Raw genomic sequence first — 26,767 nt, 5'->3', positions numbered from 1 at the left:
CTTACTGTAGTGTGTAGACCTTTGTTTCTAGATTGTATCATCTAGGATGATGGGTTTCTAAAGTAATTGTCTGTCATAAGGGAGATGTATTGAAATGGCAGAAATTTTATGCTAGGATGCCCAAATTTTGTGATAGTGAAGGCTACATCTATAGCATATTGGGTGGTGTGGGGCCACATCCAATTGGTGTGTGAATCTTTTAAAGTGATTGTTCATAACTGATCTCTGATGATACAAGTGGCTGGTGCAACTGCAAGGCTGGAAGACATAATAAAGCCTACCCAAAAAGTGCATAAGTGATGGCCTCATCCAAGGTCCATTGAAATGTAGATTGGATCCTAAAGGAGTGATGTTGTTAGCTCTCTTTCTCCTTTATGACAGCAATTAGTCATTTCACAGTGATTATAGGATGTGAAGTTATTATATATATTGGGGCTATTCCTACATGCATCAGTTGTCAATCAGGAGTCCATTCTGCTAGAAGTTGAGGTAATGAACAACAAAGAGGCTATCCCTGTGCTGAAGAGTTTTAATGGTGGGGGCGGGGGGGTTAGTTAAATAGTAGAGGCTGAGAAGCAGAGGTGGGAGAAGTTCTCAGAAAAGCCCTATGGTGCAACGTAGAAGGAGAGAGGAGAAACATAGCATGGTGCAGTTCCTGGTTCTGAATTAGGTACTGTCATACTCATAGGACTGTTTGCAGTATTAGGACCTAAATTCGGACTCAGAGAACCTAGCATATTGATGATCTATGTATTTATATTTCTTTAGCTTTAAACACAAAATAAAAGGCACATACACTCAAGGTTCCACAGGCCCCTGTGCGTCTTACAAGTATATATAAGCAGCAGGACACAAAACTCCTTGTGGCCAAGGCAGGTGCAGATTTTGGAACAAGATGGTACGTTTCATAATAGTAGGCAGAAGAGTCAATAGATTCTGACCCCTGTCCCATGTCAGGGACATTTGCATGACTAAACCAGAATCATCAGTTTGGCTGGGGTCATATAATAACAGTCTGTCTTTTATCAGTGTTTATGTTATAACCTTCTAAGTAGAAATATGCATGAAAGAAGGATTTGAATGAAGAATCACTCATTCCACATGCAAGGCTAGGGTTGAGGTGTCACATATAAAGTACCCCAAGAGGAAATTACCTTCTCTTGTACTTACATTTCCCTTGGTGGATAAAGAGGAAAGGTCTACGTCACCTACGACAAAAATGTCTGTTTAATCAGTTTTGTTCTCACTATTCATCCACCAGGATCAGAGGACTGAACCATTCTCATGTCCCTCCTCACTGTTTATAGCCAGGTTACATCATTATAGATTATTATATCATTACCAAGGTGTTTTGGCTGGCTTCAGTTATAGGATTTTGGTGCCTAGACTGAAAGGATGCTGCCCAAAAATAGACAGTTGCAGGAGGGGGAAGAGGGAAGGGAAGTGGGGGTCTGGGATTTTATGTTCATACAAGACTTAATATTGCTTTAGTGTAGCATAGGGATAGGCAACATTTTTCCAGGTATGGAGCCTCCCCAGGTCAGAGGCAGGTGAGTGGGCACCACTGCCACTTATTTCCCAGGCAGCATGGGGAGAGTACCTACATCTGGCTCCCCCTGCACCCAAATGCCACCAAAGCTCTTTTATCCTCAGGCAATGGGTCTGTGGGCTGTAGGTTGCTGGCTTCTGGTGTACAAGGTTTTTCATGGTGACCCCATTCTCTCTCATTCTAGGAAGCACTGCAAAAAATTAGACAGAAAAACACAATGAGACGAGAAGTGACTGTGGAGCTGAGCAGCCAGGGATTCTGGAAAACCGGCATTCGTTCTGATGTCTGCCAGGTAACAAGAGGCCCAGGATTCTTAATGAAGTCAGTTCTGTAAATGGGCAGCTTTTTGTCTCCCAGTTAAATAGCATCCACTGCTGAGGATTTACCCCCATCTTGGAACCGGGGTGGGGGGGAAACAAACAAACTATATACTTAAAGTCAACATCTGCTATAATATATTTTAATTTTATTTTAAAAAAAAATGTTGTCCTGATTTGTATGTGTTTGTATAGTGCATATATAGCTGATTGCATAATAGCTCAAAAGTAAAGTCTTATTCTTGTATATTGTGTGTTAGGGGAGTGTGTGAGGTCTGTTTGTGGGGTGGGTGTGTGTGTATGGTTGGGTGTGGGGTGTGTGGGGGCAGCTTGTGAGGACATGTCATTGTGTGTATGGGGGGGTGGGCAGGGCTACATTGGACGGGTGTTGGCGTGTGTATATGTTGGAGGGGTGTGGGCAGGGTGGGAGAGTATAGGGACCCCCTCCCCCATGGTACAAAGCCCCTGCTGCCTGGGCAGCCCACACCAGCAGCTGGCAGTGGGCCCTCAGGATGTTCATGGTCCATGCAGGTGCAGCTATCTGGCGGCGCACAGGTCCAATCAGTTCTGGGAGCTACACATGGCAGCAAGAAGGTGTAGTCAAGCCAGCCTGCCTCTGTTACATGGGGTTTACTCCTGGGATTCGCACACCACTAGAGGGAAACCCTGTGAGATGGAGCTGGCTGCCTTCCCTATTCCCTGTTGCTATGTGCAACCTCCTGGACTCTGCTGGAAGTGGCAGGGAGCCCACCTTCCCGATTCCTGGTGGAGTCCTAGGGGCTGCACATGGCAGGGGAGGCAGCCGGCTCCATCACACAAGGCTTCTCCCCTGTGGCACATGAGTCCTGGAAGCTTCACATGAGCCCCACATGATAAGAGGCAGGCCAGACTGGCTCCACTTTTTGCCACCACATGCAGGTCCTGGAACTAGCTGGAGCTGTGTGCCACTAGGTGGCAGCACCTACACAGGTCACGAGCACCCTCAGGGCCTGCTGCTGCTGCCACCAGCAGTGGAGTGTTGTGCACTGTGGGGGAGGTTGAGGAGGGCACACCCCCCACCCTCCCTCATAGCCACAAACCCCACATACCCACACCTACACCCTTCCCACCCAAGCTGTGTACTCCCATCACTCCGCTGGGCATGGGACCTGGGCTCCGTGCTTCTGCCCAGCTGCAGTTTCCCTACTTCCTGCCCACAGCAAGTGCTGCAGCAGGGACATGAGGAGGGGCTGCTGGAGGCCGGGGAAACTGAGCAGGTTCCCTGGCAGCTGCAGCAGTGGCAGCAGAGGCCCCGTGGGCTATGTGGGGTTCAGGTAGTTCGTGGGGGTCCCTGGGCTGGATGATATCACCTGGTGAGCCGGATCTGGTCCATGGGCAGTATTTTGCCCACCCCTGTACTAGATGGTTTCCTGCAGTCTTTCCAGTTCTGTTTTTCTGTGATCCTATCATTCTATATTTCAGATAGGAAAAAGGTAAAATATTTTGAGGATATCTTTTTACTGATAAGTATGCATATCTTGTCCAAGCCACAAACCATTTGAGAGATATCCCAGAGCAGGTGGCATTGCAGACTCCATAGATCCTGACAAAGGAACTAAAGAAAATCCTCTTAAAAATTAACATGTTTTGCCTATTATTGTCTATATTAATAGTGGTCAAAGCATGTGGTTGGAAAGGGATTCCAAGAGTCATCTCGTCCAATCCTGGAAACAGTGCAGGATCTACTATTCATAGCAGTCTTCAAATATCTGAAAGACTGCCATAAAGATGAGGGAGAACACCTTTTTTTCCTCTTGCTTCAGAGAGCAGGATAAAGTCCAATGGCTTGAAGTTGCAGTAAAGTAGGTTTAGACTGAATATGAGGAAAAACTTCCTTACTGGAAGAACAGTGAGGCAGTGGGATAGGCTGCATAGGGAAGTTGTGGAATCTCTGTCATTGGAGATGTTCAAGAGGTTGAAAATCTGTGCTATAGGATGGGTATTTCCTATGCTTCCATGCTTTTGTGGTTTCTGCATAGGGCTGGCAAGAATTTTTCCTGCCTCCTCCTGTTGGTACACATCAGGGTTTTGTTTTGTTTTTTTGGGAGGTTTCTTTGGGAGTTGCCTTCCTTAGAAGAATTGAAGCATTGGGTGTTGGCCTCAGCCAAGGCTGGGATTTTTAAAGGGTGTGCCAGTACTCCTGCTGGGACTAAAATCTGGAGGTTCATGGCTAAAGAGTCAGATCAGTCACCACATTTAGAATTAGGAGGTATTTTTCCCCCATTCAATTTGTTGTGAATATTGAGGGTTTTGACCTTCCTCTGTAGTGGAGGTTGGAAGGGAAGGGGGCAGTCATCCTCTTGCTTGAATCTCTAAAGTGTATCTTAACAACCCTTAGAGCAACTGGCCACCCTTGTGCCCCTACTTTACCTGTAGCAGGTTAGGAGCTTATGCTTTGTGGTTAGGTAACAGGGTTCTGTATGTAGTTTCAACAATAGATTAGGCAAGGATTTGCTTGGGATGGTTTGGATAGTGATGATCCTGCCTAATGCAAGGGGTTGGATTAAATGACTTTCAGAGGTCCCTTCAAGTCCTTCTGTTCTATGATAGGTTACACTACCAAAAACCACAGAAAAATAAAACCCCTCATTTTTATTCCAGGGAAGTTAATTTGAGGATCAGAAGTTCAAGTTTAACTACTGTTGACTTAGCAATGTATGTAATGTCATTTTTGTCAGAGAGCTGGGGTTTCCCATGGAAAAATTAAAACAATGTGGGTTTTCCCTTTCAACAGAGAAAAACAGCAGATTTTTCATTTTAACAGAGATACCCATAGATTTTCCACTTTTGCAAAGAGATCTGCAGGCTGGTAGAGTTCCAGCCTGCAAGAACTTCTGGCAAAGTGGGCGGCAAACCCTAAGCCCTGTCCCAAGGGGGAGGGAGAGGGGGAAGGGGCAGGGCTCTGAGACTGTCAGCCAGGGTTGGCTCAGGCCCATTTTCCCCCTGGGCTTGCAGGGGGTTGGGGGCTGGTTGAGGGGCTATGGTTCATGGATGGGGGGACCAGCATGGTTGGGGGGGGCTCTGTGGGCCAGTTGCAGGTGCCCATATGAAAGTCCAGCCCAGACTGATGGCATGTGGACTGGGAGTTGTGTGCAGTGGTTCGGACAGGAAGCTACACATGAAGGCACAGAATCGCACACCATCCTATCGGGCCAGGCAGGCTCCGTGCCTCCATGTGCCACTTCCCGCTGGAGTGCTGGAAACCCCACATAGAAGCATAGAGCCCACCCAGCCACATGATGCACAGCTCCCAGTCTATGCACCATCAGGTTGGGCCAGCCAGTTCTGTGTCTCTGTGTGAGGGTTCCAGCACTCCAGTGGAAAGCTGCACATGGAGGCACGGAGCCCGCCCAGCCCGATTAGCTTGCAGCTCCTGACTGCAGTACTGTGATGTGCATGTGCTGGTGGTACACGGCCAGCTTGGTTTGGTTTGAAGGCACACGCTAGCGGGCCGGGATGGCTTCGTGCCAGCATTTGCAGGCCCTGAGGGTCAGCCAGAAGTGCACGCCACCAGGGGCTGTGCCTGATGTGGCCATGAGCACCCTAAGGGCCTGCTGCTGCTGAACCACTGTGATGGGGCCTGTGCAACATAAACCTAATATCTACCCACAAACCCCACACACACACCTATACCCCTCATCCCTTCATGATCTCTGACAAACCCCACACCCACCCACAAGCCCCACATACTCTCATACCCACACTCACAACCCCCCACAAACCCCACACACAATCACACCCCCAACACCTTCACAAATCCCCCACACGTACCCCACATCCACCCCCAACCATACAAAGTATATTTCTAAAGAAGTTTCAAGTAGTGTTATATTTAGTTTAATTTGTAAAAAAAATAAAATAAATAAAAGTAGATAATTTTGCATAATTCTCAGTTTTTTCTGTGCATAATTTTGAATGTTTCTGCATTCCCTGGGGTGTACAGAGTGGCCTCCGTAGGAGCTCTAATCTTCCATGATGAAAAACTCAAAATCAAATGCCAAAATATGTAGGTATTTAGAATTTATTTTATTATAGTGATTAAGTCACTGGTAGGCTTCCAGATTGCTTTAAAATTATAAATATATCAGCAAAATATTGTGTTGAACTAATACCTATAAATATAGTGGTGTTTCCTTTTTTTAATCATGGATTTGGAGGTTTTAATTAGAGAATTTGCGATTTTGTTTTTTCTTGGAGAAAACCAGGATCCCGGGTCATTATATGGTCTAGCAAAGGTTTAGTTAAGGAACTTTATGCTTAATTTGGAACACTATTGTAGTGAACTCAGAGAGAAAACTTGGTGGGCGATAAATATCTAAATTAAAAATAAAAGTAAAAAAACCCACTTTTTAAGCAAAAAACATTCCTTTTGCCTTACTATTGTAGAAATCTGAAGCAGATTACCTATACAATTGCCAGCATGTAGATAAGGCAGCTTACAGTTCTGTTCTTATTTTGATCATCAGCTCTGCCTATCTGTTATAAGTTCAGTCAAATGATCTGCAGGCTCTAAATGAGATCCAAACAGGGCATGGCCTCTGTGGTCACTTGACAAATGGTGTATAAGGTGTTCTGCAAAATGTGACTGTGGCAATCCTGATCAAACTATGGACCACACAACAACACTCTGTCCTCTATACAAATTTGACAGTGACATTGCAGAGGTGCATTCCCTTTCTTTAAGAGCATTAGGCTGGTTAATTAACCTTAAACTTGACTTACAATTGTTGCTCCAAGTCAGCTATACAAAAGAAGTAGTAGTCAAATGTGTGCATTTCCCAATTTGGATGCTTAGAAACCAATTTATTGTTTAGTAAAACCTTTGCCATTAATCTTGAATGCCTTCATGTCATTGTAAGGGGCTAGATGATCTCTCAGGGTCTTTTCTAGCTCCTAGTTTCTATTCTTGTCTCATTAAAACTTGTTGAAAGACAGCAAACCATCAAAGAGCAAAAAATACAAAGCCACCTTTCATATTCTCTTGTACATCTAAGATGATAAAATCTAAACTGGTCAATTTTGAAATGAATGTTGGTTGTTTCCATTTCTTTAAGTGGTCAGAAGTAGACTAAACTATGTAACCTTTAAAATGAAAGATTGCTATTGTTGTTTTCAGATATGCTTTTTGCCCAATTAGAATGAAGAATGCTAAAAACTCACTGAATGTAAATCAACTCTGTGGGCAGACTTAATGCCGAATGATTTTAAATTATTGGTTTACTTTAATTCTTAAAAGCACTGTAGTTTAAAAGATTGAAATTTTTAAAACATAGAAGCACTCTAATAATTTGAAATTACTCTGTCTCACATAACAATAATGCTAGACTTAGCATGTTCCAAAATGAAGCACTTACACAAGGGAAGAGAAGAAGAAAATCTATGAAGTTCTTTGATGGTTTGAAATGGTTCACAATTATTTGGCAGATACAGTGCACACCTTTTTACTGCTATTCAGTCACTTCCAAGAAATAACAATTCTATGTCACACAGGTGCCTTTAAGGTACACACCCTAGTTTCAGGAGTCTAAATTTTATCAATATTCATTTATCAGGTTTTTTAAAAGCTTTTTTATTTAAAAAAAAAAAAAAAAGAAAGATACATCAGAAATACAAATAATTATAACCCTATTTGACTCAAATTAATCAAGCCAATCAGCATCTCAGTATAATTGCAAGAGTCACATTAAAGACCTTTACGTTTAGAATCTGTACATCTAGTCCTCAAATTTGAGCCAAACATACAATTTGTTATGTAATATTAAAATTATGGTCTGTGCACCATCAGTTACCAGTAGTACTGTTGTGATCACCTGAAAGACCATTATAATGAAATGCAAGTGGGAGAAATTGAACTAGTGTGCTGTGAGTTGTCCAAGGTGTTTTAATAAAGTGATCATAGAATGGAGATATGCAATAATCAGTGTTATACCTGACATAAGAAGGGGAAGGTTGTCCTTAAAGCCACTTAAATTATTCTAAAAGTAACTATTGTATGTTTTAAGGTACTTGAAATTCACTTAATACTATTACATTCAGCAACAGTGTTTTTACAATGTGAGGACATAAAAGCCTTGTCTTTTCAGTAATTCAGTAATCGAGTCCTCTTGAAGGCTCAGTTCAAGTGCAGTTTCTCTTCTTATCAGTTTACTTGTCAACACATTTGTAGTGTTCACCCATTTGTTCAGTAAAAAAACCCCAAACCCAAAAACACAACAAACCCCTCATAGATATACCATTATACTACTTTTCAGCAAAAGGCTTGCATATAGGTAAATTTATACAACTGCCATTCTGCTTCTTTTTAGTGTGTGATAGCTCAGGCACTACCTAAGTGCAGTACTTTATAAAAATTAAAAGCATTGGCCTCTGAATCCTCTCTCAGAAGGAAATGAAGGCAAAAGAGTAATAAGGATATAACTTTACATTGCAGAGTCCTCCTGCCTGCCAACATTTGGAATAAGTGCTTAGGATCATTTGTTAAAAGCTAATTATATTATCTTTCAAGTGTAGAGACCTTTTGTGATTCATGTGATATAACTTAAAGTTAAGTCAGAGATGCAAATGCTAGTCTTCATTCAGTCTTTTTTAATATAGCAAAATCTGGGTAACGTTTGCATGTTGAATCTTTACCTTGCCAACATATGGATAGGTTCTAATTAGTTACATGTGTTGATGATGGAGTATATAAGGCCATTTTTTTTAGTTCATTTCTCATGTGTCATAATACATAAAACTTTTTTATGTTGTTTTTGTCACTCTGAAGGTTTTCTGTGTTTTATTAATGAACACTTTTCCTTATGACAATTTGTATTCCTAGCATGCAATGATGCTTCCTGTGCTTACCCACCATATTCGCTATCATCAATGTCTGATGCATTTAGACAAATTGATAGGATACACATTTCGAGATCGTTGCTTGCTACAGGTAAGGACTGAAAAAATAAGTTATATATTACTTTTTATATGTAAGTTCTGTAGGTGTGAAACTCTGCTTACATGAAGCAAGAGAGAGGTGGGAGCATATATGTCTTTTCATTCTTTCCTAATAGTTTCAGGCTTATGAGCATAATCCTAGTGAAACTACAATTCTTGGAGAAATTAGCTACCATGCTCTTATGGAATTATCTAATTATATTAATGTCAGTTGTCTGATAAGACTTACGAAATCAGGGCTTCTCCTCAGTGTTTGATTTATATAGGTTCTTGTTAAAACTTTTACAGTTATGAAAGGAAAGAGATAGAAATTGTATGTAATTTTTTTGGTTTTTAATGCATCTGTGTTCCAAGGTCAACAAGTTATGCAAGTGCATTTTTACATACTGGAAATCTTTCAGCAAAAACCCAGTGTCAAGTGAACAGGCAAAAATAAATGAGCAGATTGTGTTCTGTCAATGGTAGTGCAAAAAGTGAATTTTTTGCATAGTTTTGTATTTTCATTCCTAAAAATTGGGAACATTTTTGTATTTAATCAATCAAAAAGTATTGAGAAAAATCCTAAAATACTCATTTGTTCTCAGTATGCTATACCCAGCATACTAACAGGGTGGAGATGGTTAGTTATATTTAATTGTGAAGTGTTAGAGTGATGTAGCCATGATGGTCTAGGAGTTAAGTGAGAGACAAGTATTTTTGTGGATGGCGTCTTTTTACTGAACTACAACTGCATGTTTCGAATAGACTTAAAGAATAATATTCAAACCAGCATACAAAGGTGGAGATGTAGTCATCACCAACTGTCAAGACTACTTCAGTGAGGTTAACAGATAACTCTCTGACACCAAATACTATAAAGATCTTAGGGAGGACCCCGCACCAATACTCATTCTGGAAATGGAAAATATTATCAAATCATTTCCACACTGGTTCCAGAAAAAAAACTACTTCCATTGATCCCCCACCCTCCTACCTTAGCAACTTTATTTATGCTCCCCAAGGTTCACAAGTAAGATAGACCCATCATACCCAACTGTGGTACCCTCATTGAAGAACTGTCGGAATTCATTGAAGAGCTGTCGGAATTCATAGAAACTATCCTGAAACTTTGTCACTCGAAGAGAAAGTTTTCTTCAAGACACAACAGACTTCCTCGAAAAATCCAGAACGTCACCATTCTTCCTGAGAAAACCATGCTTTGAACCAAGGATGTTACCAGACTGTATACTAACATCCAATACCATGAAGGCACAGCTGCCTGCCAGAAATATTTACAAAAACATAGACTAGATTCAGGTTTGCAAATGTTCTACCAATCATCCACTTCATCCGCACCCACAACTTCACTTTCAACAGTTGACACTTTCTTTAAATCATGGGCACAGCTATGGGCACAGAAAATTGCCCCTGGATAAGTCAACCTCTTCACGAGCCATACGGAGGAGGAATTTTTTAGAAAACGGAACTATAGGACTTGCACTATACCTGTGTTACGTAGGTAATATTTTGATCATCTGACTTTTTTATTTCCACCACAGGTTCAACAACTATGACATCCTCATAAAATTCTCTCCCACAGTAGTAAATATTCCTACACTAATACCAGCCTTCTAGATACCATTATTCACATCGAGCATATCACCCTATCAACCATTTAGACATATCCCAGAGACCACCATACTTATGTACACAAAACTAGCAGTCATCCCAAGCAAACCAGAAAATCTGTAATCTGCAGTCAGGGCCTTAGGTACTACTGCATCTGCTCAGAGAGGAATACTTGTGACACCTACCACACCAACCTGAAATCTGCCTTTATACAGTAAAGACACTCCAGTAGTCTAGAGAAATAGGCCATATCTTTGAGAGAGCCACCCAATTGTCCTGCATTAACCTGCTACAATACAAAAAGAAACCCCTCTGTAACTGCACATCCCTGGTGGTCGCTTGCCACCTCACACTGGAACTGATTAGAAGAATTATCAAACAATTATGGCTTGAGAGATACCTTCTGCCTTTCAAATGATTCCCTCACCTTGCTTAACTCCTCGTCAGAAGCAAATTTCCAAACTGTTCAAAAAACATCTGATGGGATACAGCCTTGCCTTAACAACAGATGCAAAACCTGCTACACTCTACACTGCTACAACAATCAACGCTCCCACAATGAACCCATCAGAACCCACGCAACCTACACAAGGCGTTCCTAAAATGTGATCTATCTGGTCCAGTGCACCAAATACATTCAGGGTAACTATGTCCTCGAAAGTAGACAGAAACTACACACCAGAATGAACTGTTACGGAAAAAAATATAAAGGACAGAAATGCACAAACATCTGTAGGAACATGCTTTTCATAGAACCATCACTGGTTCTGACCTCCCTGTCCTCATGCTCAAGGGAAATTTACAACACGTGTTCAAAAAGTGAACTTGGAAACAAAGAATCATAATCTGGATGTTAAGGACTTAGGGCTGAACACTGATACCGACTTTGTCATTAATCTACCTGATTCCTGAAAATCGTTCTTCCTGTGCTCCAAGTGATAAGGACCCTCTTTCCTTTTGAAAGGTCTTGATCTCCCACTGATCAAGCTGTTTTTTTCATTTGCTAGTTGTTTTATCTGCTACCATTGGGAATTTGTCTCCTCTGTAGTTTCACAGCTTTCCAGATCTTTGCTGTGCCTGCTTTTTACCTCAGACCTGAAACAGAATGCTTCATATTTGAAAGCTTGTCTAAGTCTATCCCAATCATGCAGTTTTACTGACACAACTCCTTGCCTCTCATTTAATTGTGAAGACGTTGTCATTTTTTTCAGATTGTCCTGATTTTAGTGCTGAGGATGAAAATCAAGTTGCAAAAACATACAAGCCATTATGATAAAATGAAACACCCCGCCCCCCCACAAGTAGAAGGGAAAGCATAAGCCGGGGTGGGCAAAATGCGGCCCAGGGGCCGGATGCGGCCTGCCAGGCCAATCTATCCAGCCTGTGAGGCCCCTAAAAATTTTAGAAAATTAATAGGTATCTGCCCCTGACTGCCTGTCATGCAGCCCTTGATGGCTTGCCAAAACTCAGTAAGCGGCCCTCCACCCGAAATAATTGCCCAACCCTGGCATAAGCTGAGGTCCATAAACATAAATCATGCTAATGAATGATTATGATAAAAATATTTTATCCATGCTTGATTCCTCTAAATGCAATTTTGTTCCAGTAGACAAATTCACAAATTGTTATGCAGAAGTTACAAGATACAAATACATAATTTCACATTGATCTTATGTTTCATATACAGTGTGTTTTATCAATGGAGAATGTTACATTTTTTTACCCATTCTAAGAAGTTTTAATATGGCATATTTTTAGAGGACTGTGTATTTTGGAAGTAGAGAGGTGCCGATATGTAGTTGGTACCAGTGAAGGGTTAAAGATTTGAGAAATAAGTTATTTTTATAATAGCACAGTAATTAAAAGGATCCTCTCCCTGTAGGCATAGTGTTTTGGAGTGAAAAACTACTGATTGAAGGCAGAGTGCAAAAGAGCAATTAGAAGGTCTCTGTTTAGAACCTGAAGGCCTCTTGCTAATATTTCATGAGTAACTTTCTGGGTATAAGTTGTCCTAGTAAACAGTGCAGCTACTATGGAGTGTTTTCAGGATTGGGGCCATTTTTTCCCTCTTCCCAATATTAAGTGCTACTTAAACCTCCTTTTTATGGTGCCACTGATAAAGTAATAACCAATGAATAGTATCTAATTCTGCTTATTCTAATAATCTTTACTTGTACATTATTCGGAGTATTTCCAACAAAAGCAAAGTGAGCAGCCTATTGTTAGTATGCTTATTGGAATTCTATAAAAATATTAACATTGTCCATTTAACCAAAAGAAGAGCTTCTTATATATAAATCTTGTAATATTGGAAACGTTATGCTTTTAAAGTTAAGCACGTTTTTATAACATTTTATATAGTTGAACAAAGTTGGCAAGCAAAATGTTTAGGGCAAGCTGACAATTCACATTTCTTTTCCTTCAAAAGCAATTTTTTTAATTTGTTGAAAGTTAATTAGTTAAGTGACATAAACAGTGCATTTAATGAGATACCTGAGGTAGTACGTCCTACATTTTAATTACTGGAACCAGAGGGCATGTGTAGACTAAATGGGGCATGTGTGCATGACACTTCAAAGCAGGTTAAATACTTTTGCACCTCTTTAATGGTGTTGGTGTTTGCATGTGTCAGTGGCATTTTGCACACTAATTCCAGCTGCTGTAATCCATTTGGCAGTGTAATGTGCATTAAATGACTTCGGGGTGCAGCAAACTAAAACACCTCCGGGGAGTTTTAGTTTGCTACCCTACGGTCATGGAGTGAAGCAACTGGCTCTGTGCAGCTCAGGGACTGTGCCGCCAGCCCGTGCTGGCAGCCTGGCAGCTGCCCAGGAAGGCAGACTCCACAGAAGAAATAAAAAAAAAAAAAAAAAAAAAAGCGGCGAGCCTGATCTTTTAATTTTTTTCCCCCCTTGGAGCCTGCCTGCCTGCATGAGCTGCACAGGGACCTGGTCTTTCCCTCCGCACTTGCAGTGCCCCCTGGGACCCCTCCCCCTTCTCCCTCACAGCCCAGGGACCACTTCGCCCAACGGCAGCTGATCCTCCCCTCCCTGCTGCCGGACAGGCCGGTAAGACACAAGTGTACGTGACATGAGCGTTTACCTCGCCCAAAATTGAAGTGGTGTTTTTAAAAACCCACTGCTTCAATTTTGGGCCCCTGTTTTGTCTACACATGCCCAAAGTTACTAATCGCCAACAGCATATGATGGCATGTCTTTGAAATGAGGAATAGAATGGTAGCTGCTAATGACAGCTATGTGCTTTTTGCAGTTGGAAAAAAAAAAGTTTTCTTCTTTTTTTTCCCTTACATGGGCTGCATTTTAGCTTGCCATGACTCATCCAAGCCATCACTTAAACTTTGGAATGAATCCAGACCACGCAAGAAATTCATTATCCAACTGTGGAATTCGACAGCCCAAGTATGGAGACCGAAAAGTCCATCACATGCACATGAGGAAAAAAGGTATGCAGTTAAGACACCCGTTTTCTCTCTCCCGAGTAAAACTGCCATCAGCAAGTAGTTATTTGGCCTATCTTCCTCTGAGAAATATCACCATTCATCTAATACAGAAGATAACAGTACTTGTGCATAAATTACTAGATTCTGTGAATTAGTAAGCAAGTAAGCAGCCGATGAAATAAGCAAGGATAATATATTACAGAATATATTTTGTGTCATTTTGGCAAGCATAACTTTTTCTCGTTGGATATTTCACAACAGAGTAAGAATGCTAAAGTTATTTCATAAAACTGATGACATCTTGGTAATGAAACTTGTTTGTAACACTGCAGTGTAATCCTTGCTGAAATGTGTGGTCTAATCTGCTGCACAGCTTTACACCTCTATATATGTAGTGTAGTTGTATATATATATACACTATATATGTAGTGTAGTTGTATGTAGTGTAGTGTATATATGTAGTGTAGTTGTACAAACGTCATATTTATATGGTGTTTAGGGTCTTGCTGTGTCTTATTTGACCCTGACCTTTCTGTACCCTTTTGTCTGGCTCTGTGAATGTAAAAGCGGTCTGAAGTGGGCAGGTATCTGCTAGTGGGAGCTATAAAGGGTATTCCTAAATAAATAACTTCCTGGTATAATTAAATCCTAAATCTATGACATTTCTGCTTTCCTAATGATCCAGCAGCTGTATTTTAGATGAGCAATGGTATTTTTGTATGCCAATAACAAAGCAATATACAAAGTAATTGCTTAAAATCTATTCACATCTATTCAAAGTGTTTGTGAGTATACATACAAAATTTGTATTTCTTTTTTACATTTACAGGAATAAATACCTTGATAAATATTATGTCACGTCTTGGGCAAGATGACCCAGCCCCTTCCAGGTAAAGAAAACAGCCGTTACTTTAGTCTGTAATGTTTTTAGATAAGTCAAAATAACACAATTTTCGTGGCCCTAAAAGAAAAATTAAACAGCTTGTTAATAACGCAGCTTAATTATTTAAGTAGCTGTGGGAAGGAAGGAAATGTCTGCACTCATAAGTATGCAACAAAAAGCAAATCTTTCCAAAAGTATTGAACATTTTGTGAAGCAGGAGTGTTAACCAAATCAGATGGTTTATTGTCAGTGAGAACTTTGAAAAAGAGGGACAGTAAGAGTAATGAATGGAAAGTTGGGAATCTTATTTTGAAGTCCTAAAACCATCACTTGCCAGAGATGCCCTGCACATCCTTTCAAAGTGACACAGAAAAATGAAGTACTAGCTTTGTCAGACATGCAATAGCTGTGAATTTAAGAGAGCTCTTAAGGAGAATCTGCTTCAGTCTAGAAAGCATAAAAGAGTATTTGAACTTCTGTACTTTGGTAACTGAAAAGGTTGACAGCAAAATGCTACGCATGTTTTACTTTTCATTGTAGTTGAACACTTGTTGTGAAGTATCTTCTGTGCCCCCTTTATTAATGGTGAGCAATATCTTACCTCATGAATAATCCCATTGAAATCAGTGAGGCTACCAAACATGAGTAAACAACACAAAATTCAGTCCAAAATAAAGGCTTTTCTACAGTATAGAATGCCCTGCAATAACTATTTCAGCATTGCTGTACCAGGAGATCCCCCTGCCTTAGTGTAGATGAAGTATGTATAAGGTGGTTTTCTGCTAGCATAATTATACTATCCACCTGAATGACATAAACCAGGTTTCTAAACCATATGGATTTATGCCCCATTGTAGTATAGTCAGGCATGAGCCGATACAGCATCCAGTTCATCTCACCAATGCAAGTAATAGCAGGGGCAAGCGGCAGCAGTGGCTGAAATAGGCAGGTGCAAGAGTGCCTGAAGTAGGAGTTGCAAAGCATCCAACTGTACTACTGTGCTGCTGCAGATCTGATGCCATGATTTGTACATCCTGCTCCCCCCCCCCCCCAAGCCTTTTGTGTGGGACACATCCCACAGTTTGGGAAACACCAACTTAACTGCTGACATAGCTGTATCTGTGCCAGGTGTTTTGCAGTCCTTGCCACATAGAACATTAGGATGTAAGGAACCTCAGGAGGTCATCTAGTCCAACCCCCTGCTCATTCCAGGACTAGTCCAAACTATATCATCCTACACAAGGCTTTGTCTAGCTGAGTCTTAAAAATCTCTGAAGATAGAGATTCCACCACCACCTCTCTGGGTAACCTGTTCTAGTGCTTTTAGTTTTTACTAATATATAACCTAAACTTTCCTTGCTGCAACTTGAGACCACTGTTCTTTATCCTATTATCTGCCACCACTGAAAACAGACTAGCTCCATCCTCTTTGGAAACAACCTTCAGGTAGTTGAAGGTTGCTATTAAATTCTCAATCTTCTGTTCTCTAGATTAAATAAACCCAGTTCCCTCATATAGCGGGTGAGGTCTTTCATCCACCGCCAGCATCCAGCTAATGTAGTTATGTCATCAGGGCAGTGATTTAAAAACCAGTGGGGCCAGGAAGCAGGCTCGGACATTTTTAGTGATGGAAATCTCAGAAATTTCTACTGCTAAAAATAACACCTGTTTCTGACCTGTGTAAGGCCTTAACTCTCATCAGCCTGTGGCTCACAATGCCACGAAAGTAACACATTACAAACATCATCATTTGCTCTCTGTCCACCTCACTTTTAACTTTTTAATTGCCTGCTGCTGTGAGCAATGGAGAGTCCTGTTGCATTGAAGCTGTGGGTTTGAAAATCATTATGCTAACATAATCTATAATTACAAAATACTATTTTTAAGCATTCATCCAATATCCATCAGAGACTAAACTCTTCTCCCAAAGGAAAAGAAAAACCACACCTATTAGTCAGCCTTTCTTAAGTAAAAGCTATGCTTCTAAGAGCTGTTTTTTCCATTATGCTTCCATAGAGAGGAGTTACAGTATCAGTGACAATTATTGCTTTGTGCAGCATTGCTGCTTGAAGCCCATGAGCCCCTATACATGTGCAGGGAGGCTGCTATGGTGTGCTGTAATTACGGCACATTGAAGCAGACTTAATCAAATCTGGTTGAGTGTGGTAATTACCATGCTCCAGCAAACTCCAGTGTCACATGTATCAGCATCCCTGCACTGAAAAATGGCAGCAGGGCGCTTTAAACTAAAGCTTATGTAATGAGCTTTAGTTCAAAGTGCCCACTATTATTTTTCAGTGCAGGGATACTGATACACATGATGTCTCCAGCGGCATAGATTCATAGGGTTGGAAGGGACCCTGAAGGATCATCGGGTCCAGCCCCCTGCATGAGCAGGAAAGACGTGGGGTCAGACGGCCCCAGCCAGGTGACCTTTTAGTCTTCTCTTGAAGACCTCTAGGGTAGATGAGGAGGGAGCTTGTTCCATAGTCTGGACACCCTAGTTGTAAAGAAGTTTTTCCTAATGTTCAGCCTAAAATTATCTTCTAGGAGTTTGTGGCTGTTGTTTCTAGTTTTTCCCCAGGGTGCACTGGTGAACAGTTGTTTACTGGGCCCCGATGTACGCCTCTGATATAGCAGTAAGCCGCAATCAGGTCCCTTCTCAGCCTTCTTTTCTTTAGGCTGAGGAGTCTGAAATCCCTCAGACTCTCCTCATACGGCTTGCTATGCAAGTCCCTGATCATGTGGGTGGCCCTTTTCTGGACCCTCTCAAGATTTAGCACATCCTTGTTGAAGTGTGGCGCCCAGAACTGGATGCAATACTCCAGCTGCAGCTGCACCAGTGTTGAGTAAAGTGGGAGAATCACTTCTTTAGATTTGCTTTTCTCTACGCTGAACCTCATCTGGTTCTGTTTTGCCCAACATGCCAACTTGTCTAGATCTGCTTGTATCTGCAGCCTATCTGCGTGTGTGTCTGCAAAACCCCATATCTTGGTGTCGTCTGTGAACTTGGCCAATGGGCTTTTCACCCCCTCATCCAGATTGTTGATAAAGATATTGAACAGCACTGGGCCAAGTACCGACCCCTGGGATATGCCCACATCTTGCCAGGATGACACTGATCTATTCATTTGGACTCTGTGTCCTACCCTGCAACCAGTTTCACACCCACTTGATGGTCCTGCAGTTGAGCCTGATATCCTTCAGTTTTATGAATGTCTATAAGTGCCCTCAGTATGTACCAAGGTGTGCTTTATAAGAAGTCAGTTGGGCTACTTAATTATTCAAGGGGAGAGAACTACATAAAAGCTGCAAATTTCTTGGAACGTGACCTCTGAAAAGAAACTTCCCATGAATGCAGCTGCAGCACTACAAATATCACATTTGTGAAGTCAGTAGAATTACATACTTGAACTTATGAATGTGCATAAGAGTTTGAAAACTATTGTATCTTATGTACTACATTCCTTTCTTTTTCAGTGACAATTCCCTGCTGTCTTTCAGTTATAAATAAAACTTTTAAAGCAAGGAAGGCATGAAAGAAGGGAAGCTTCAAGGAAAACAAAAAAACCCAGTCTGGAGTGCTCTTACAAGTAATAAAATAGATTAGACAGAGGAGGTCTAGAGGAAAGCTAAACTTATTAATAATTTAATAGTGTATTTGATGCTCTGAAAAACAAAAGCACTTCTAGCAGGCGTGTCAAACATACCGTCATGAGCCAAATCTGGCCTGAAGAGCTCCATTATCTGGCCCCCGGTGATACCCCTGGATCTGAATTGATTGGGACCAGCCCTGCAAGCAGGATCAGATCTGTGCCATGCTCAGCACCTGCCCTGACCACTCAGCACCAGCCCAAGCTGCTGCAGGATATGTGCCATATGCAGTGTAGATCCTGGAGTTGCCAGGGTGGGTGCTGGATCCAGGGGAAAGAATGGCCTATGGGTCTGCTGGCCAGCCCATGGACTGGCCTCATTTTTCTCATCTGATTTATAGACTCCCTTTTAGCTATGATACAGTGATAGCCTACTGCAGAATCAACACACCCAGGAAGTTGCTTATCATATACATATCCGTAGTATCATATACAAGACTGAAGTTGGTAATTTATTTGAAATCATCTGGTGCCCATGGCAATGTACAAAAAAAAACTCAGTCACGGTATGATGTTCCACACTGTTAGTCAGAAATACTGCTTCCTGTCTCTTTGTTAAATGCCAGCAATAACATATAGTAAAACATATAAAGATTCAAAGACTCCGACTGTCAGCCCTGAGTTTGATAACCCAGATATTCATTACTGCATATCACAAGGAAAAGTGTCAAAAAGGAAAGCAGACAGAACCAAACTCCTTTCCCTGCCTGATCAGCAAATGAATTAATTTTTTTTTTATTCTCTCTTTATTGTACAATTATTCATGAGGTTTACTGAAATTGAATCTCAAATCTTTGCAGGATTAACCACAACGAGCGTCTAGAATTTCTGGGAGATGCTGTAGTAGAATTCTTAACTAGGTAAGGGTGGAATTTTTCTACAACATTCTTCATTGTCTTTCTCGTTAATCAAATTTGTATGTTACATCTTAACATTTGGTTTTGTTATGCTTCAAAGCTTTTGTGCTTTGACTGTATAATGCAGACCATGCATACAAATGTGTGTGGTGTTTATTTTCTAAATATAAGTAAGTATACAAATATTATATCAATTATATATGTAGTAAAATCGTGCCAAGGACTGCAAAATTATAAGAGTTCCACTTCTGCGTCTGCATATTTTGAAGTCTCTTCCAATACTGAAGCTGTAAAGAATAAGATTACAGGATGAAAAGCTAGTGTCTCTATCCTGTCAAATATAATTTAAAGTTGCTCATGACGGTAAGAGATCAATTTGTCTTGGGTCAAATTCCTTACAGTATATATCCAGTTTATAAGGAAAATAATCTCTCTTTTAAAAAATGTCATTTTGTTTCCATGGATGTTCTTGGTCTCTTCCTGTCTAATCTCAAGTGAGAAGTGTTTACAAGTAAAACCAAGTGTGTAGAAATTTCTAAGGGGATTTATTCTGTAAACCTTAGTCCTGAAGGACACAGCTTGCACCTTTCGTATAAATGACATAAATATATTTACATTCAGACATGTACTATTTAAAAATAATACATTCGCAGTGTATCAAAAATTGCAACCATTTTGCTCAGCTGAGTCTTAGGAAAGTAATGAAGAGTATTAGAAGATTATGAAAGTACTCAAACTTGCCTCTGAATCTTGCTTGAGTGACAGTCATCTTTGTGAGTGAATAGTGTTGTCTGTAACGAAAAGCAATCAGAAAATTCAGTGAGAAAGGGTGTGTATCCGCTCTCGGTGCCCTTATCTGATAATTTTTAATATGGAAATAGGTAGAGAACTTAGAGAACTATTTGAAAGAAGCGAATAGTGTTATAGGTAATATAAATCCTCTTGTATATCCTTTTCCTGTTACCTATTAGCTATACTCAATTAAAAGCTAAGTTTCTATAAATAAAGAACACTGTAAGGTTTCAGCTTCAGTTTAGTAGAAATGGGATGGGGGAGCCAGCTGAAGGTTAAGCTCTGTCCCTCTTCTATACAGCCATAACCCTGGAAAAATCTTTTTTTTCTTCATTTTGCCTTTCAAAAACAATATGCATATTATATTCCGAAGTGCATTGTATATGAAAAAATACAATATTTGCATCAATGTCTATTCAAGGAATTAATTACATGCTTACTTAACTGAAGCATGCATTTAAGTTGCATGTATTTCAAGGCCTTTTCCGGTTGCTTTGTGTGAATTGGGGTCCTTAATTTTATTGTCTTAACGTGTTATTAACAAATCTATTCTTAAATAACCGAAATAATTTCACTTCATCTGAAAAAAATGCTATCTCACTCTTTGTTCAGGTAATTAATATATATATTAGCTGCACTGAGTTATGTCAGACTTTATATGCTGTGGTGTCTGGCAAGAAACTTATCATTTAACATGTAGGTTTGAAATATTTGAAATAAGATAACAATATGATTGATCATCAAATTTCTATTTATTGTATTGAAAATAGGGGCCCAGAAGTTCAAGTGACTAGTCATTTTGATTACTTTGACTTCCATGTAACTAGCTTTTGAGGGGACCTAATTTAACTGTTGCTTCATGGTGTCTCAGATTGGGCCTGTATAAATTGAGGTACCCAAAATCATGACTATTACTTTAACCTCTCTTGGCTGGGTCATTTAATTCCATCTTTTTCTTGACTCATAGCCCATTTGTAATCCATGGTTGTACTGTTTCCTTAAATAGTTCCTAAATTTTCTCATGAAGGACTTCATTAAGCACGTTTTAAAAGTCTCTATTTTTGTTAATTTTTTACTCTTCATCCTGTTAATGACATTTGACTACCTGTCATACCTTCAATAAAAATAGACTAATTGATTTCACTTTTGTTTAGCCAGTCACTATTCAGGGTGAGGAAGCTCAGGCTTTTGTGTATTTAGCATATTTTAATGTTTGCTTTGCAGTCACCACAAGATTTTTTTTTTAATCTGAAGGAAAAATCTATTTTCATTAGCATTTAAAACCAGAAATTTGTTAAGCACTCCAAAAAAAAAAAATTAAAACATCTTAATCCCGAACCAAAGTTGATCTAATATTCACCGGGGTTACCAACTCGAGGCCTTTTTTTCTCTGGACAATCTGCAGACATTTTATTGAGAACCAAACTTTTTTACCTACCTATGTTTTATGTAAGATAAATGTAACTCTTCTGCGAGGTCCTGGACAATAGTAACAAGGGCTGGGTTCAAATTTAGGGTTTTAACACCAACTTCTAAATCTGGTGTGAGCCCCCACTCAAAAACCCTGGGAAAATAAATTTTAACTGCGTTAAGCAGTGCGAAACACAAACAGGGCTTATAATAGGGGCAAACCTGAACCTTAAACAACAAATGAAACCCAAGCAGTTAATAGTCTCAGTCATTAGCAAACCAATCCAGGGGAAGTACCACCTAGCCCAGTCCCTTGCGATAGGAGACTCACCACTATGACAGAGAAAAGTTACCATCAAACAGTAAGAATTAGGCCCACGAACAGTAAAACAGGCATGAGTAGCCTCCAAACTTTTGAACTCTGCTGCCTCCACCCCAGCAATCCCCTATTTATCTTCATACCCCTATTCACCACCCCTGTACCGTGCTGTCTGCACCTACTCCCACCCTCCTGATATCCCACTGGCCCTCCCTCTGTCCCAGCCTTACCACTAACTTCAGACCACCCAGTGCTGTGCAGCCCTGCCTACCTCCAAGGTGAGCAGATAATACAGGCAGGTGATAGCTGATGGGACACAGTGGCGACACACAGGTTGGGGAGGAAGAAGGGGTGTCCGGAGGGTTCTGTGGCCCCCCAAAGGCCTGACAGAGTTCCCTGCAGATTGCTGAGCTGCACTCTCAGTCAGATGCAAGATAGTCTGTTCTGCTATGTCTGTTTGTCAGCACCTGCATCCAGCCTCATTCCAGTGGATCTTTAGTCAAGCTCATGGTTTCTTAGTATTTTACAGACAGCTCAGTTGTTTTATGGACTTTATGAACAAATATGTTTAGCCTTTTCTTTAGCAACCGTGTAGGGTTAAACACCTTTAGGTCTGTGACATAAAGTAGCTAGAGACTGATGGTTCCTACCTGCGTTTCGTCCCCCAGATAGTCGGTTCCCCTCCCCCCCCTCGGGTTTGGGTTCAACCTGCTGCTGAATTCTATTACGGTTAGGGTCTTGCTGATAAGATGATAATAGAGGCAATTTCAAGTATTTAAAAATTGCCTACAAAGTAGTAAAAACTTTCTTCACTTAGTCTTTGTTTTAAAAAGATCATTTTCTTACTTCCAGTGAGATTTTCTGGGGACTGTGAGAACATGATAGGGTGTCAGCATTCCACAGAGCTGCACAAAATTGATATGGATATCTTGAATATAAAGCATTTTGAGAGTGACTTTTCTTTTTCAGTGTTCATCTGTACTATCTGTTTCCAACTCTGGAAGAAGGAGGACTAGCTACCTATCGCACTGCCATCGTTCAAAATCAGCATCTTGCTATGTTGGCTAAGGTATGTGCGGCCCTTTTAATCTCTTTCTTTGTATGAATTAGGTTGCTGTGATATCTGGGACTAGGTGGCTGGTTCTTGCTGCCCAAGTTATATTAGTGTCTTTACCATATATCTTGAATTTGATTTTGATCACTAGTCATGTTATCATGAGGTTTGAAGATAGACTTTGAGTATATCTTCAGTCACATGAAATACCACAAACCATTTGCACCATAGGCTGCGATATCTACCATCTCTCATAGGCAAAAGGATGCCAATCAGACTTTGAGGAAGTAATATTTGAAATAGAGGGATCATTCGGGAGGAGGGTATACTTCAGCTATGGGACAGGATGTAAGGATTTCCATTATTTAGTTATCCATTTATTTAAACTTTCTGGAGTTATGCTCATTAATACTAAATAGGTAACTAGTGTGATGCTAACTAGATAATTGAAAATCAACTTAGGTAGTTATAGAAGGCCATATGGCAATATATGTACGAAGAAAATGCAAGGGAGAAAAACCTTTGATTATTTTCTAATTTGAATGTCAGATAACACAAATCTGAAGAGTGAACAAAGAGCTTTAGTAATATATAATGTGGAAAAAAGAAGGTTTTCTATTAATTTAGTACATTAGATTTTATGAATTACATTTTAGTAACTTTTTTCTCTGATAATTAAGGTAAAACTGTCACACATTCCCAATTTTAAATTATTTTCACAAAGATTTGACAATCTTTTCTTCAGCCATGGTTTTGTTAGCCAGTGAAGATCTTACCACGTATTTTTTGTTGTTGTTACTCCCCGCACCGCCCTTTGTTAAAATTAGTCCTACAGGTTGGAGACTTACCAACATAAGGCAATAGACTGCAAAAGACTCATGTGTTGTGTATTGCCTATGGTTTCAGAATGCCCTTTTAATCCTTTCTTCATAGCCACTCAATAATTTAAGCAAGCGGTGTCTACTCCAGAGTTACTGTCAAAGTTCATGTGATTACTTTTATAACCTCTTGCTGTTCATTTCTTAAGAAGGCTAAAGGGGCAGGAAATGAACACAATAATTTTCCTCGATGTGGCTTCTTTGTGTAATGAGAGACACTATGTAGATTATAGAAAATAACTGAGAAACTTTTGAATTGAGTCTACATTTATAAATATGTTGTTTAAACTGCCTGACACTTGAATTCATTTTCTCATTTTAAATCCTGTTCAGGTTCATAGGCCCTTAAAACATATGTTCATAATATTTTGATCGTAATAATAATATAATATAATTAAATAATAATGTAAGACATATAATAATCTGAATATAAGATGACCCCCCAATAATTAGTTTCTGTATATGGAAAAAATATATTTTTATAACTTTCTAGGTGTAGAATTTAATTATCAGAGAGTTGTGTTGAATTTGTCCGCCTTCCACTGCTACAACAGGGAAAGTAGTGGATACAGAGGGGGAGTCAGGTGCCTGAGATGGTCAGGTAGTCCCCTTGCCCTCTACTCCCCCCACCACTTCTTCCCTCTGCCCTGTCCCTCCCCTCCTTACTGTCAAACCCTACTAACTCCCAAAGCACATCATTCAAGTGAGCTGCACATGTCAGAGGGGAAGTGGACAGAGGGGAGAGCAGCAGATGCCTGCCCTCCCTGGAAAATTTGACATGGAAGAAACTAAGCAACACTGACTTTGAAATAAACCTAACTATAGTAATGCAAATTATTATAGGTACTACAGACTTAGTTGGTCCAGAATTGACTCATTTTAACTTGTTGCAAACTGCTGCAAGTTTAAGCACATACTCCCTAAACATACTTTTGAATACCACTTTTTTACCTTCTTTTATATAGTAGAAACTGCTTGGTACTAGTCCACAACCAAAAGGCTCGTGACTTATATTCATATAGTGCATTGGGCAGGTCCCCAGTAGAGGCAACAATGTTTCAAGCCATGGTTATCCCACAGCCCAGCACTACTCAGCGCTACCCCCCCTCTCCCAAATAAGTCACATCCTAATTAGCTCCCCCACTCATGAGTGGAACTGGGTGTTCCTGTCTCAAGTTCTGGGCCTCTCTAAAATGTGTATGCAGATGAAGCTCGGGGCTGCCTGGTCCCTCTCCGCCCTGTAGAGAGCAGAGCTACACGAATCACGCAGGACAGGCTAGGAGAGGGGACAACAGAGATTCTCAGCTACATAAAAGTTTGGTGAAGTTTGCCAGACATTTAAGGCTGGTGAAGAAACAGGAATAATTGGAAATGGGACAGAAAGGCACTTCTCAGCTATGGGAGTGAAAGAGGAAGTCAAAATATATTTGGTGTAGTGGTTCACCATGACTTGAAAAAGAGTTAGTGCTGAGGGGGACTGAGTACAATGGGCACTCTATCTTATTCAGAGGGGCTGCACTAACCTTGGCTTGTGGTATTAACCTGGCCCAATATGAGCAAGATATTTTATGGGCATGGTGAACCTGGGCTGTATTCAGTCACCTTCATAGTTGCTTTCCATGATTAAGCATATGATAGACAATGCGTTTAATGGGAGGGGGGAGGCAGGTTGGTATGTGAATATAAAATGAGGGGCTTTTTTTACTAGGTGTATAGCTTATTTTATTTTATTTTTTACTACGTGTACAGCTTATTTATTCAAATCTAAGATGACCCCCCCAATTATTAGATTGGAGATATTGAAAATGATCAATTTAATTTTCCATAACTAGAATCTAGTTGGTGGAGGGTCTTTTTAAATGCATCTTCCCACTGCTGCCGCAGGGGAAATGTAGTGACAGGGGAAGCAGTGGCTGGGGGACAGCAGCCTGCACCATGCCCCTTTCCCCTGCTATCTTGCTCTTGCCTCTTGTGCCTGCCTCCCTGCTGTCTGTCCCTCCCTTAGTGCCTTCCTCCTCCTAACCTTTGCCCCCCTCACATTTGCAGCTGTTCTTCCTGTCTCGGGGGGAGCTTGAGACACCTGGCCAGGCCAGGCCAGGCAGTAGCAGTGGCTCTGGCTTCAGTCTCCAGCCTCAGCCAGAGTTGGGACTGGGGCTAGGGCCAAAGCAACTCCATGCACCTTTTCCCTGTGCTTCCCCTGCTTTGTGTGTTTCTTTCCCCATGCTCCACTTCCCCTGCATCCTAGGCATCCCTTTCACCATGCCCCTTCTCCTACACCCTTTCTCTGCACTCCCCTCATTCCACGCATCCCTTCCCCATGATTCCCCTAGCACTACATACCTTTTCCCCATGTTTCCCCTTGGGTGATGTTTCAGTAGACTACTTACACTTGTTAATATTCATATTTTGATCAGATATTGATGCCCTCTTCAGGATCCATCTTCTATTTCTCCTGTGTGCCCAAAATGCTGGCTTAATTTCAGGATTCCAGCCACCGGTTTATATACAGTCGAAGTTATTTTATAATAGAAATTTAGAAAATATATCTTCGATCTGCCATGATGAAATTTGAAGTTAAAAACGTATCCAAAAAAAAGGCATTAAGACATCTGAGGAAAAAAAATGGGAACTGACATTAGAAGTTGAAAAATAGCCTTTAGGAAGTTTAAATTCAATATAAAAAACAATTAATTTTATTTTTTGATGTCAGTTCTCGCAAGTAACTTGCCTTAATGTATAAAGTGCGATGTAACTTAATAAGTGATGATTTATTTTATGCTGTAAAGTGAATAGGTAGTAAACCACTGAAAATTTTGTGCTGGTTTTTTTTTAAATTGAAATGCATGTAGACCATACATCTCTGAAATGTTTTAGTTCTCCACCCTCACCTATTAAATACACTCTAGGGGGATGAAGTAGAAAGTTAATTGGTTTGAGAGAAATTGGTTTGTAGAAACTTCTACTGGTTTAGGAAAAACCTATTCTAATACCCTTTTTTGCAAGATGCATAAATCT

At 40.5% G+C, this 26,767-nt stretch overlaps 1 protein-coding gene across 2 annotated transcripts in view; it reads left to right on the top strand.

Annotated features, from left to right (window-relative positions):
- DROSHA (drosha ribonuclease III) overlaps positions 1-26,767 on the top strand; it is a 104,443-nt gene that overhangs the window by 52,456 nt on the left and 25,220 nt on the right. For both annotated transcript variants that reach the window (XM_019542048.1, XM_019542057.1), the window contains 6 exons: positions 1,734-1,841; positions 8,723-8,830; positions 13,771-13,909; positions 14,736-14,796; positions 19,243-19,302; positions 22,790-22,889. In XM_019542048.1, coding sequence (XP_019397593.1) covers positions 1,734-1,841; positions 8,723-8,830; positions 13,771-13,909; positions 14,736-14,796; positions 19,243-19,302; positions 22,790-22,889 — 576 coding nt within the window. The remainder of the gene's footprint in view (positions 1-1,733; positions 1,842-8,722; positions 8,831-13,770; positions 13,910-14,735; positions 14,797-19,242; positions 19,303-22,789; positions 22,890-26,767) is intronic.

This window comes from Crocodylus porosus, unplaced genomic scaffold, assembly GCF_001723895.1.
Source record: "Crocodylus porosus isolate Cpor-Errol unplaced genomic scaffold, CroPor_comp1, whole genome shotgun sequence".
NCBI classification, from domain to species: Eukaryota; Metazoa; Chordata; order Crocodylia; family Crocodylidae; genus Crocodylus; species Crocodylus porosus.
Note: the sequence above shows the minus strand (reverse complement) of the source record. Positions and strands in the feature narration are given on the sequence as shown.